Source organism: Centruroides sculpturatus, unplaced genomic scaffold (assembly GCF_000671375.1).
Source record: "Centruroides sculpturatus isolate CEXI.00-Female unplaced genomic scaffold, Cexi_2.0 scaffold73, whole genome shotgun sequence".
Taxonomy (NCBI): Eukaryota; Metazoa; Arthropoda; class Arachnida; order Scorpiones; family Buthidae; genus Centruroides; species Centruroides sculpturatus.
This window is the reverse complement of record NW_019384330.1, coordinates 1-13700: the sequence shown is the minus strand read 5'-3', so window position 1 is coordinate 13700 and position 13700 is coordinate 1. Positions and strand designations below refer to the sequence as shown.

Genomic DNA, 13700 nt, shown 5'->3' with positions numbered 1-13700 from the left:
TAAAAAAAAGGAAAAAGAAACAATTATGAGCATGCTGCAATTGATAAATGTTACCAGTTCAAGAATGAACATTTGTATAAACAGTTTGTTGAGATGTTGTTAAGCAATAAAAATTGATTGAAGTGAATTCCTTTTGAGACCGGTAAAAGTAAAAATAATTATAGAAACAAATTAAAATTACTAGCTTGAGCATTATAAGCAAACCAGTTAATTTATATTTACATTTGCGCCCGCGCGTTATACACGGTTTAAACCGTTTATTTCGAGTTAATACTTTAAATATTATTCAAATTTTATTAAAAATTATAAAATTATAATTAAATAATATAAATAATTTATACCTACAGCAATATAAATATAAAACAATGCATGTTATAAATTTATTTAAACCTGGCTTTTAAAATTTTATCTTGAACTATTATTTTTTTTCTTTTAGAACATACAACCCATCTGCATTTTTTTTGTAAAATGTAATAATTTCAAGTGACAGATAGAATAATGTTTCTTGTTCAGTACAATAATTCTATGCATCAGTATGGAAGCATTTTAAACATATAATTTATTTAACATAATAAACAAATGAAAATATTTCTCAACTATATTTGATTATTGAACTTAAATATTTTATGAATGAATGTTTGGGCTTTTTTAAATAATATTTGATTCATTATCTATGTATTTTTGACAAGTAATTACATATTTGTAACAAAAATATATAGTTTTAAATAGGCATTATTTATTTTTACAAGATCAATTAAATGCTAAATTTCTAAGGAATATGAGGACTCTAACAGCTCCTCAAATTCCTCATTTAATACAAAACAAATTGGAACTTGAATGGTTCTTGAATTATCATATTCTAACATAATGGCTGAATTATTTTGTGACCTACATACTCTCAAACGTCAGCAGTGTAACTCATACAAAACACTGACCATTTAAATATCTTAAATAAAAAGTCTAGCAAATTCCTGGAAAAAAATTATAAAAATATTGTGTTAGGATTTGTAGACAATAGGTCCAGAATAACTAAAATTGTACATAAAGCAATGTGTCAGTTCAAATAATATAAAAATAATTAAATTTTGTAGAACTTTTATTATTTAATATTGGAGTTTATCAGCCAAACATAAATGGAACAAAAAAAAAAAACTTTTAAACAAGAACAAGGTTTTTAAATGTTTACAAAACTGTGTAATAGAAAATAAAAACATATTTTTGTTATTTTGGATATTTACTTGTGCTTGTTTTGCTACAAATATCACAATACCACCATATATGAAAATAAATATGAAGAAATAAAACTTTTATTTAACAATGTAAGAGTTAAATCTACAGAATCTTGTTTTCACTAAATGGGAAATGACATTACAATTTTTAATCTCTTGTCTTATAAGCTTTAAATGTGCAGAATAATAATAGTAATAATAATATGGTAAAATAATAATGTTGAACATAAAAAAAAAAACTGAACTAAACTTCTGAAGGTTCGAAAGCTTCATTGCTGAATGCACTTGGCTAGCACCACTCAGAGATATGAAACTTCCAGACTCATAAACTAAATACTGAATTTTCAGAGACTTGATTTTTGAAAACACATGAGAAGTGAGTTCTATTATTTTGACAAAAAGCTGTTTATGTTTAAGGCTACCTGCTCACCAAGTTTCATTCAAAACAGAGACCCAAGTTTCTGGCCCTCTGATTGTAAATGACAGCTTAACATGCACTTTTGCTTATCACATGCCAAACTGATAAGGCTACTGGCACCTACATTAATTAGTAAAGAAAATCTGGCGGCAATAAATAATTTGAAGTGGTGAAAATAATTTAAAACTGATGAAATGGTTGTTAATATTTTAAAATTTTTCAGAGCGACCTCTGCATTAATATTAATAATAATAAATGATCTGCCAAATTTTTATCCAGCTATATTGGTGCAGATTGTTTAATATCATTAATGGATTGGGTTATGTATGTTATATATTAATATTAATGTGAATATACTTTGTTCAAAAACTGGGCAATAATGCAAACATCATTACTAAATCCAATATATTATAAAGCTACACACCAACCATGTTGAATATTATCGGGTTAGAAACAGCTATTATAATAATAATTTATAAGACAATTTGGCACTAGAGTTAGGTGTTAGATGCCATCTCTTGATAAATTTAATAATTATAATTTTAATTAAATAATTTAGAACTACTGGAAGAAAAGAATCGGCCTGGAGTGAGACTCAAATCTGCAACTGTCAATGGTTATAACTAGACAGCGGACATTTAGTCTCTTAAAAGTGGTGTTTTAGGTGCTTAAAATAGACTCTCAAATTGCCTCATTTAGGCTTTATAAAAAAATAGGTGGTCAAAATTTTTACTATGAACAATTAACATACTTACCGGGATGATGAATTATTTATTTAACATATGCATTCCAAACAAAAATGCATATATTCAGAATGATGCAAACACAAAAGTAGACAAACAATTATCTTTACATTTTTTATTCACTCTGTTTCCCATAGTTTGCTTCACAATATATTACAAGCACTTTTTCCAAATTTTCAATAGAAAAGGCTGAAATGATCAATATCCATTTTGNTTAAGGTTTATATGCTTTTTGAATTTATTTAAATTATTTTCAAGCATGAAATTTCTAAAGAATTATTTAAATTATAATATTTTAGAATAATAGAAGTTTTTACAAGGGAAAACGGGTCATACTGTTAGAAAGCGGAAAATTATTATATTACGTGGAGTACAATTAATCTGATTGTGATTGCTAAATACATGTTTTGTGAAATCTTGTTAAAATTTAGAAATATTCGTAATTTTATTTTGATAAACAATGTATTAAAAACAATAAAAATAAATATTTTTTAATCAAATTTAGTACAACATACTAATATACTTTTTTAAAATAATTTTAAAAATATACATAAGTATATAAAATACCTTTTGTCGGGGTTTTCAGGTTCTTTTTCAGTGGTTAAGATCGTAGAAATATTAATAAAATAACTTTTATGATGATAATTTTAAAATATAAAACACACATAAAGTATCTCTTGCATATACATGAGTGTTTTTTTTTTATGTCTGCATTATATAAAGTTATGAGGAAGAAAGTGGAAAAATACAGGAAATATCTTTCGTTTTTAATAAGAATAGAAAAATATTATCCAAATTTACATAAATTAGTTAAAATTATATTTGAAGCATATATACTACCTTTACGCTCACGAATGCGGTCAGAAAAAAATAAAAATAATATTATCTGAATACATTTAATTTATTTAAAAACTTCCGCATTAAGAAATTTTTAGAGTGAAATTTTAAAAAGTTTTCTGTTAAAATGATACCTTTTTCTTTTCCTTTCCTCTTCGTTCGTTAAATGAGATGATAAGGATGATAAGGGAATATGTATTGATGATACGTTGTGAAATTTGGAATTCCAATCCGATAGTAAAGAGTATCCTGGAGGTATTTTTATCGTTCATTGCGGGGTCAACCGGGTTTAAAAGTACTATTTAGAAAAGTTAATTCTGAAATATTTAACCCCGTGAATCTAAATTGAGAGTATGTACACAATTTTTAGTAGTTTTCTTCCTAGTCAGAGGAAAAAAAAGGTGGCAAAAAATAAGTATACATCCAGCACAAAATTATCTGTTAAATTGTTTCAGGTTATAGGTTAATCTAAGAGTCAATAGACCGCACATTCTGTATTTTTCCCCCAACTCTACACGCGTTTTTTTAAGTGTTTACCCATCTTAAAACCACGTGAAAAACTGTAAATATTCTTTAAAATAAAAAAAAAAATTTAATTAATTTTCTCATCTATTCATTAAAAATAAAGCAGAACCTTATATCGGCGAGTTAAAAGCGGTTGAACATTGACCCTTTTTTTACATGAGCATTCTGAAGTCAAAGATTAATCAGCCAGAAGCATAAACTTCGTGTCAAAACAGAACTATAAGCGCCCTGTTGAGTCACTATCCTTTGATTAAGAAAAAATAGCAATAGATCACACAATGAACATTTCTTCCGGGAAAACTTAAAAAGATGACAAGTATAAGCCCGGAAGTTTAGAGAATAACAGAAAAACGTGCGTAATTATTCAACAGAGTTAACTTGAACTAAGGTTTAAAATCATGTAGATGAAAGTCATTTATTCAGTTAGACAAGTCAAAGTTTTCTTATCCCCTGTGGTGACATGGGAGAGGTTACTTTGACCCTTAGTGTCAGCTAACCTGTTTGACAATGTTTGGGTTGATGAAGAATACTGGAACCTAGTAATCTTACTAATTGTCTCGGTGAACAAACATGACATATAAAAGTGCGTCTAGAGGTACCATTTTCCGTCACCTCTTCTCTAACCTCTAACTTAATTTCTCTTGGTATTTTGACCTCATATAAGACCTACGACCTTCATCGCTGAAGAGGTTGAAGAACAATCTAGTTAAAGTTTTTGTTTTTGTTAGTTGAGTGATTGTTAATCATTCCTATTACTTCAAATGCTTGTATTAAATCTTTGTTTAGAGGATGTTATCTATTTATTTTTAACCTTTAATCAAGGATGAAGACAGTAAAAAAAAGGAAAAAGAAACAATTATGAGCATGCTGCAATTGATAAATGTTACCAGTTCAAGAATGAACATTTGTATAAACAGTTTGTTGAGATGTTGTTAAGCAATAAAAATTGATTGAAGTGAATTCCTTTTGAGACCGGTAAAAGTAAAAATAATTATAGAAACAAATTAAAATTACTAGCTTGAGCATTATAAGCAAACCAGTTAATTTATATTTACATTTGCGCCCGCGCGTTATACACGGTTTAAACCGTTTATTTCGAGTTAATACTTTAAATATTATTCAAATTTTATTAAAAATTATAAAATTATNTATTGTAATTTTAGATATAGCAGAGATTAAATGGCTAAAAATTGAAACAATACATATTGTATCATTATCGCATTATTCATGAATAATATAATACAAAAATGCTACTATAAATGATCCAACATTATGTAATAAATATAAGAATATAATTAATTAATGAATAACGTAATTAAATTGGATTAAAGTTCCATTATAATTTGAAAAAAATTGTTATTATATTTATATATTGCATTATTAATTTAATTAATTAAAATAATTGCATTTTCGTAAATTAAATAACGAGATAATGTTATAATATTCTACTTTCGTTTTTTTTAATATATTTTTTAATTTTCTCATCGTAATTTTTGTGGGGAAAATGAATTTTGTATGCTTATTATTCTGTATCGTTGGCATAGTTTCTAAACCTGTACTTTAGAAATCATTACATTTCATTTTCTAGAAAATAAAAAAAAATTAGAAAAAGAAAATAAAATTGCCTTTTTCCTCTTTTTTTAAATGTAATTAGAACAATAATTTGTAAATTCACTTTTAATTTTATCCTTAAATTTTTTTTTCTTATAGAAAAAGATGCGGATTAACAAGAGATGCTAAGAGGAGAGTGATGTAAAGTAGGAGAAATAATCATTAAATCTTTACAAAAAATGTAATCTAAAGTCAAGAAGATTTTAAACTTTTTATATAAAAAAATAAAAGAAATTCTTAAGAAATAAACAATGTTATGGTAATCTCATATTATTGATTATTAGCAGAAAGTTTCTTTCATAAGAATCAAAATATACTGAACTTTATTATAACAGCGGATGTATTCAACTTCTATTGTGCATTGTTCTTTCTAACAAAATCGTGAGACTGAAGACCTTCAGAAGACATATAAGACCAATTATTCACCACGAAACTATGTTTGTTAATGGTAATCTACTGTTGTATATTGTGAAGAAACCGGTTTCTAATCGTCATTGGTTTATGCCGGAATAATCATTTTTTAGAAATTTATCTATAGTTTTAAAATAATCTATTAATACACGTAATTTAAGCATCTTTTGCATAACATTCGTAGAAAAAAAAATGATGTCGTTAGAGTTCAATTTTTTTAAAATGATTTTCTAGAATTCTAGAACAAAAATACTTAATTGCAATAATGTTTAACGGATAACGATAATTTTTCTAGAAATTGATTTTAAAAAATATTCAATTACTGGAAGATGTCGTTGAAAAATGTTCAGTTACAGTTGTATTTTTTTCTTTAATGAAATAGAAATTAATTGTTATAGAGATACAATTTTTCTATAAATTTAAGAAATGTATTCAATTACAATAATACTTTTTTCTAGAATTCGTTCAATTGTAAATTTTCATGAAAATATTTTATAATTTTTGTTTAAAGTTTGAAAGAAAGTTTCTATTCAATCTGTAATTTTAATGAAATTTTAAAAATTAAAATTCTATATTATGCAGAAATTTTCTGTAAATTCGCATGTTAATACTGTATATGTTAAGATTTATTAGGAAAAAAAATTAATTTTTGAATTATTTAATAATTTATTAATATTTAAAGTAATATATTCATCAATTTAATTTTACTAGTACTCGCTACTGAAATAAAAAGTTCATCTTAAAAGGAATAAATGTCTATTTTTCCTTATTTTTCATAGGGAAACCTTTAATTAAAATTAAAATATTTACATTAAAATATATTAAAAGAATGTATATAATTATTTCTATAAATGAACATGATTTAATTACAATTTATCTCAGTAGTCTTGACTTTTTAACCTTTCGTTTTAGTGATGATCCATTTGGTTAACCTAAGGGGCTCAATAACCAGGAAGTACTAAAGATTAATTTACATATATTCAAATTATTAAAGTGAATGACGTTTGTTGTATACTTAACCTAAATTTTGACTCTATTAATTTCATTAATCGAAATGTTTTAAACCAGTCATTCAAGTTAGAAATGATTTAAATGTCGTAAAACAGCCAAATTAACATGAAAATATACGGAAAAAAATAAAGGAATTATTCAGGACTGTTGAAGATTAATTAATTTAATTCTCCTTAATATATTTTCCTTTCAAAAATTAATATTTTAATCGTGTATATAATTAAATTTTCCACTCGACATTTAAAAACAGTAGGCATTTTTTTTTTATTAAACAAACAAAAAAAATTTACATTTAAGTTTGATTGTAGTAAAATCTGTAAGATCACTCAAGTATAAATACATGGAATGTATTGTATCTTTCTTTTTTTTTTAATATAAACATTATACAACGTGTTGGAAACCTGATAAAAAAATATATAGTTCAGAAAAGAAAAAAAATAATATATATATGTATATATATACTAAAAAGAAGTACAAGTATCCACATATCTTATGTAAAAAGAATCACATTTGTTGTGAAGATCGTGGAGATTAAATTGTTATAAAATGCCCTAGTATCCACTTTTTGTAGTTTAAACTACAATATAATTTTTTACATGTAACTTTTTAAACAAATAATAATAATAAAACATTAACATTTCTCTATTTTTTAATTATTATACAATTAAAGTTTGCAATCTTTAAAGAAGATTGAGAAAAGGGAAAACAAAAAAAAAAAAAAAAAAAAAAAAAAATATAATACAATCATAGCCACGAAGTGCTACATATCTCCCTCGGAAAAACATTAACTACCGTAGTGTAATCTACGGAAGTCAATCTCGCGATGCCTTAAATTATACGGCCCCCTATTTGCACCTTCATCAGCGCTGCCCTCGTTACTATCGACGTTGCCAACACCCCCTTCTCTGATGTCCCTGTTCTTCGCTCTTCTGTTCCATATCCCATCCTGACCCTCCTCTTCATCTTCTATTTCATCATCCCTAGGCTCCGTTTTTCTTCCCCCTTTTCTTTCTCCGTACCTTACTCTTTTAACAGGTTGTCCGTAGCACACCTTCAAACGATCGACATGGACAGTCTCCCTATCTCTAAAATTACATCCCTCCACACAGTACGTAGTAGGGTTCACAGCCTTTANTTATTTTTACATCACAGCATTAGACTTATAATCTTTTTCCACTTAATATTTTTACCTGACACGAATAACCACGTGATTTGTCACATTTTCTACGCTAAGCGAAAGAACTTAATGCAATAATTCACAAATTGTTACCTTGGATATACACATAATAAAGCACTTGGTGAAAAACTGGCCTTGAACTTCGACATCAAATAAAAAAAAATAATATATATATATATATATTGATGTCCGTACGAAATGGGACCATAAATAATAAATGCATATGATACATCTCCTTCAGTACGTCTTTGATTTATAATGAATTATTATTATTATTATTTTTTTCTGATATCTTTTCATCGCTTGACTGTACAGAGTCTAGCTTTTAAACGTACAGGAGATGTCAACGTGAATATATCACAACTTTTTAGTAAGATCTAGAGGTTTCTCTGATAATGTAGTACATTCTTCAACTACGTCGACTGGTTCTTCACTTTCAATTTTCTCTTCTTCATCAATGGATAATTCAGGTTCTGGAATGGGTGACTTTTTTACAGATAAGTCCATTGGCTTCTCTTGATCCGATACATCCGATAAACAGTCCATACCTAATGGTATACCCTCGGTGGGAGATTTTAATACGGGAGGTATGGGATTAACCAATATGTATCTTTGAGCATATGGAAAAAAGTCACTTGGATATGCGTTGGAATAACCTTTATTTAATAAAGGGCTATTATTTGTATGGAATATTTTCGAATTGATCGATGACATAGTTGATACGGATAATGGAAATGTCATATTTTCTTTCCATTCGAACGATGGACTATTTGAGTCTGGAAGATAACCATTAGATGATGATTTCTGTCCAACATTGTGTTTAGTGATGACATCGTCTGGGGAAGACTGTGAACCGTTTTTACTCGACGTATCACTATCACCATCGTGTCCAATATAAGGTGTTAAATAAGCCCTGGAATTTGGATGCAAATCCCCATTTGATAGTGCGTTTTGTTCGGATAACCTTGTACTTATGTCTTCTTGGCCTTGTATTAAACAATGGATTTTAAACCAGTTGGATCTTCGTCCATACCTGGATCCTACAAGAAAACAATAATAACAGAAATATGTAATTTAAAACCATTCAAAGTATAAACGATTATAACATTGTTATTCAAAGCCAGTTACGAACATTGTTTAATATTCGTAATTGGCTCATTATATACAATATATTAGCATGTCTAATAAGCCGTTAACACGATCGTTAAATTGATAGCCCAGAAGAATTCTTAAATATTTTTTAAGTTTTAAATTTATTTACTAAACTATATCAATACCGCGGTAATAATTTAAGTCTAATCGCAGTCGCAGAGTTTCGTAAGAGTTTAAAAAGAAAATTGATTTCAATTTAGTTTACTAAAATTATACCTGAATCATTTATGATATTCATAGAAGTATACATAATTCGAGGTAAAATAACAAGGGCATAATTTTTACAAACTACTATATTTATCCATTGTTTAGATGAAAATGATAAAATGCTTCTGATCAAATTGATTTGTAACCTGTTCAAAATAATTGATGCTATTTATCATTCAAAAAATAACACAAAATATCTCATACGAAACCTTAAAATCCTTAAAAAAACAAAAGCTGTTAATGCTGTTGCTTGATTTTTCCGGCATTATTTATTTTGTTTTCATCTAAGTAATTGCTACCACTACACTTAAATCTTCAGATTTGTTAGGGAGATATTAAGGGAGTAAAGATCATATCTCCCGAAGCAATAATCCGATTTTCATGAAAATTTCTAGAAATATTCTTTCCTAATACACAATTCTCTCTGCCGAATTTCAGAAATTTTCGACAAAAGGCATAGAAATTATTAAGCTTTAAAGTAGGTGAAATGAAAAAATTGCTTTCCCCCACAATACTAAAATCCATACATTCAGAAAAAAATCCCAACTTTATTTGCATTTTTCGACATTTCAAGGTCCTCCGAAGCCAAAAATGTAAAAATCTTGGGGGAGGGTGTCATACTTTCCCTGTTATATATAACAGCCGGAAAAATAAAATTCCTTAAAATAATACAAAATTTTTGATATTCAGCATCTTATAAGAACAAAGCATCATTAAAAATAAATTTGCTCGCCTTTCTTTATGTTATAATATATACTATTATTTACAACTCTATTAATAATAGTATAATTTTGCATTCGGAAATTATAACTCTGTGTCTTTAAGTATACTTTATGAAGGCCTCTTATTGTAATATATATTATGATTTATGATATGTTGTGACTTTGAAAATTAGGATACATTGCAGAGAGATAGCATTGATTCAAACCGATTATTACATGATATTTTCAAAATTATGCAAAATAGGAGTGTATATTCAACGTTTTGATGAGGCTAAATAACTAAGTTTAGCTTCGGGCTTATAAATGTTCTATTTTCTAAAATAATAGAGTAAATAAAAATTATTTTAGAAAGAATATGTAAATCATAACCAAGACTTTCTAACGTTAAAGTTTTCTATTTTTATTTTTTATTCTTTCTTAATTTACATTTATATATAAAGATCTCTCTACAACGTCCAATTTTTGGGAATGTTTCTGTTTAAAATACATACNCATAAGATTAAATAAATATAAATATAAATATTTTTTGTTAATTATATTTTATATTAAATATGTTATTAATAATTTTATTCTTTATTAATTATTTTAAATTAAATTCGCGTCGAATTAACATTCAATTTTCTCTGAAAATTCCATCTCAAAAAATGGGGACACTTCTTAAATTGAGAGTATTCTTGGTCAGTATATACGTCGTGAAAATTGTATAATATGTTCTGTTAATTTACATATTATAAACAATTTTAATCCTTAATTTCTGATCATTATTCAACTTTTTCCACTCTGTTTTAAGGGTGAGAATACGTCTTAAATTCGAATTAATATAGTATATAGCTGTATAATTCTGTAGTTGTTATTTAAAAAAAAAATTTACTACATTATTAAGTTATGAAAATATTTCAAGCATACTCCTACATTTGAAAACAATTTGATATCTTTTGATGAATCAGCAGTTTTAATGATATTCACGTTTTAAGATGATGAATGTTGTATTTTACTAATTCAACTCCCCATCTTGTATAGCCTAATTTAGATCTAGTTTAAATGCAAAGAGAACAATTTTAAAATGACAGAATCTCATCACGATCAACTTTAACGTAATGGAAATCTAACTAATGTCAGTAATTGAATGATAACTTTTGATTCAATTATTTATATAATTTGAATGTTTAACCCACCTTCCATTGTCTACACTTATCTTATTTAACCCCAAAAAAAAGGGCTTTACTTATTTCAGATTTAATTGAATTTTCGAATCAAGAACACGACTTGTACTTAAAATACATTAAGATCTCAATTATTATTTCTTTCTGACGAATTAAATTCGAGTTTTGTCTAATTAAATGCTTTGTTTACATTTATTTAAAATTAATTAAATTAAAGAAGTATAAAAGAATATTTTTCTCTTTACTCTTTAAATTATTATTAAAATTTCTTTACCAATATCACACACATGGACACTTGAAACATTACTATAATCCAGTTAAGAATTTCTTTTTTTTTTCCTATACTTATCGCCTTATCTTTCCACCTACATCTTGATTTAGGCGTTTCTTTGCGATTTTAAATTATATAGTATACAGATAGCTAGTTTCAACTTTACTTTCTCTCATATATTCTTGTCTTCATTAAAAAACATAGAGGAAAAAAAAATATTATACTGTTAAAGGCGTGCAGAGATTTAGTATGATGCGTGAAAGGTAACTTATATATATATATATATATATATACATATACATGTGATATGGGCCAAACATGAGATACTCTTTTTACAACCCCTCATTTAAGTTACTTGGAAATTGATGTTGGTGTTTTTATCTTTAAAATATCGAAACCTGGATCTTGTTAGTACAATTAAGCGGAACTTAAAACAATACATTAACTTACCGCTCTTTGACATTCCTACCAAAAGACATTTTTTTAATCTACAACTTTTACACGATGTTCTGTTTTTCTTGTTAATTACACACTGGCCATTGTTTTTACACTCTCCTAACGCTGATAAATTATTATAGGTCCTTCCAAAAAATGACTGTAAAAATTTATAATCTAAATATTACTTCTGAAACTTTCAGTGCTATTAAGAAATAAATTAACAGTCTTAGCCTATTTTCCCCCATAAAATAGACTTAAAATAGTTTTGATACATACGCTATGGAGTCGTGCATTTTGTAGTAAAATTTACATATAATTTTTCTTTTTAAAAAAAATAAAATCAGAATATTCTGGAGATCAAATTGACCATTCATGCAATATTTAAGTTGTAAAATAGATAAATAAATTCTTAAGATAATCATATTCAAGTCTGGAATGCCATTAGTTCATTAAGCATATTGATATGCTTCTTTTTTATTATGCCCCTATCTTAGAATATCATAATGTGTATCATCCCTCTTAGAAATTCATTACCTTATAAGTCTATTGCAAGTAAATTCACGCCATATTCGCTTCTGAAATATTTTATTTAACGCATGTAGAGGATTAGAGTTCCATTATCCAATTCAATATAACATGTTTGATACATTATCAGTCAGAAATGACACCTTATCTTCTTTCTTTAAAATCCCTGCAGGAATTACGATGTAACTTTCTTCGGCCTACCACAGGAAGAGATAATCTAGGGGTCATTTTATATCTCAGTCCTCCTCGCCTCTATCTCAATCTTACATACTTGCTCAGTTAACAACAGTTATCCTATTATATTAATCTTACAGGACTAAATGGGATAACTAATACAGATGAATCGCAATTAAATTTACGATTTTATGGTCATTATCGATAACTAATTTAGTTTGGAAATGCTTTAATTACGTTCGATTAATACCTTTAGGCTCGCATAACTAATTAAAATCTTGATTATTTTATCTATACTTATCCGAAAGTATGCATAATTAATGTACTGTATATAAGTAATTTTTTAAAATCTTGGCGAACTTAAGAGCTTCTTCAACTTAATTAAATACAATTTAACCTTATTATCGATAACTAATTTAGTTTCGAATCCTTTAAATGTGTTCGTTTTACAACTTAATAACTTTATACAAATAATGCATAAATATTTAAATAATTAAGATTATTTATAGTATTCCTGACAAATCTGAAAGATTATCAAACATAATTAAATAAATTTAATATTTTACGATCATTATTGACAGATAATTTAGTTCTGAATCTCGCGTGTTCGACTATAACCCTCAGGTAACTAACTGAAAACTTTACCTCTCGCCATACATAAAAACATTACGTATAACTAAATTATTTAAAGCTGTAATTTTTTTTTCTAATATCGCAGATAACTTTATATATTGTTTTTAAATTTATAATTAAGTTAATGGCTGCAGAACAGCTGCAAAATTTGGCAGATAATACCTACAAACAATAGAAAGAATGCGAGAATATTTCACCTATTTATTTATTTTAACCTTAATTTTAGAAGCTAAACGATTAATTTTTCTATTAACAAATTTTCGTGACATATTTATTATTCGGCTTTACAATGTCAACAAGTTAAGATAATTATTATAAAGGCGAGTGAAATATATTAAATAGAAGTAAAAAAAAACCCGAAGTCATTTATTTTATATGTACGTTATTCAGACAATGCTAAGTAAAAACACATTATCTTGTTAAATAGATTATGCAAAAATTAGAATAATAATA

At 26.6% G+C, this 13700-nt stretch overlaps 1 protein-coding gene across 1 annotated transcript; it reads right to left on the bottom strand.

The window, feature by feature from the left end:
- Positions 1 to 7961: 7961 nt before the first annotated feature.
- LOC111629474 (probable nuclear hormone receptor HR3) lies at positions 7962 to 12072 on the bottom strand (the record flags this gene model as incomplete). The annotated part of the gene is made up of 2 exons (XM_023373393.1): positions 7962 to 9002; positions 11928 to 12072. Coding segments are annotated over 2 exons (828 nt in total), but the record flags the coding sequence as incomplete, so codon positions are not given.
- Positions 12073 to 13700: the final 1628 nt, after the last annotated feature.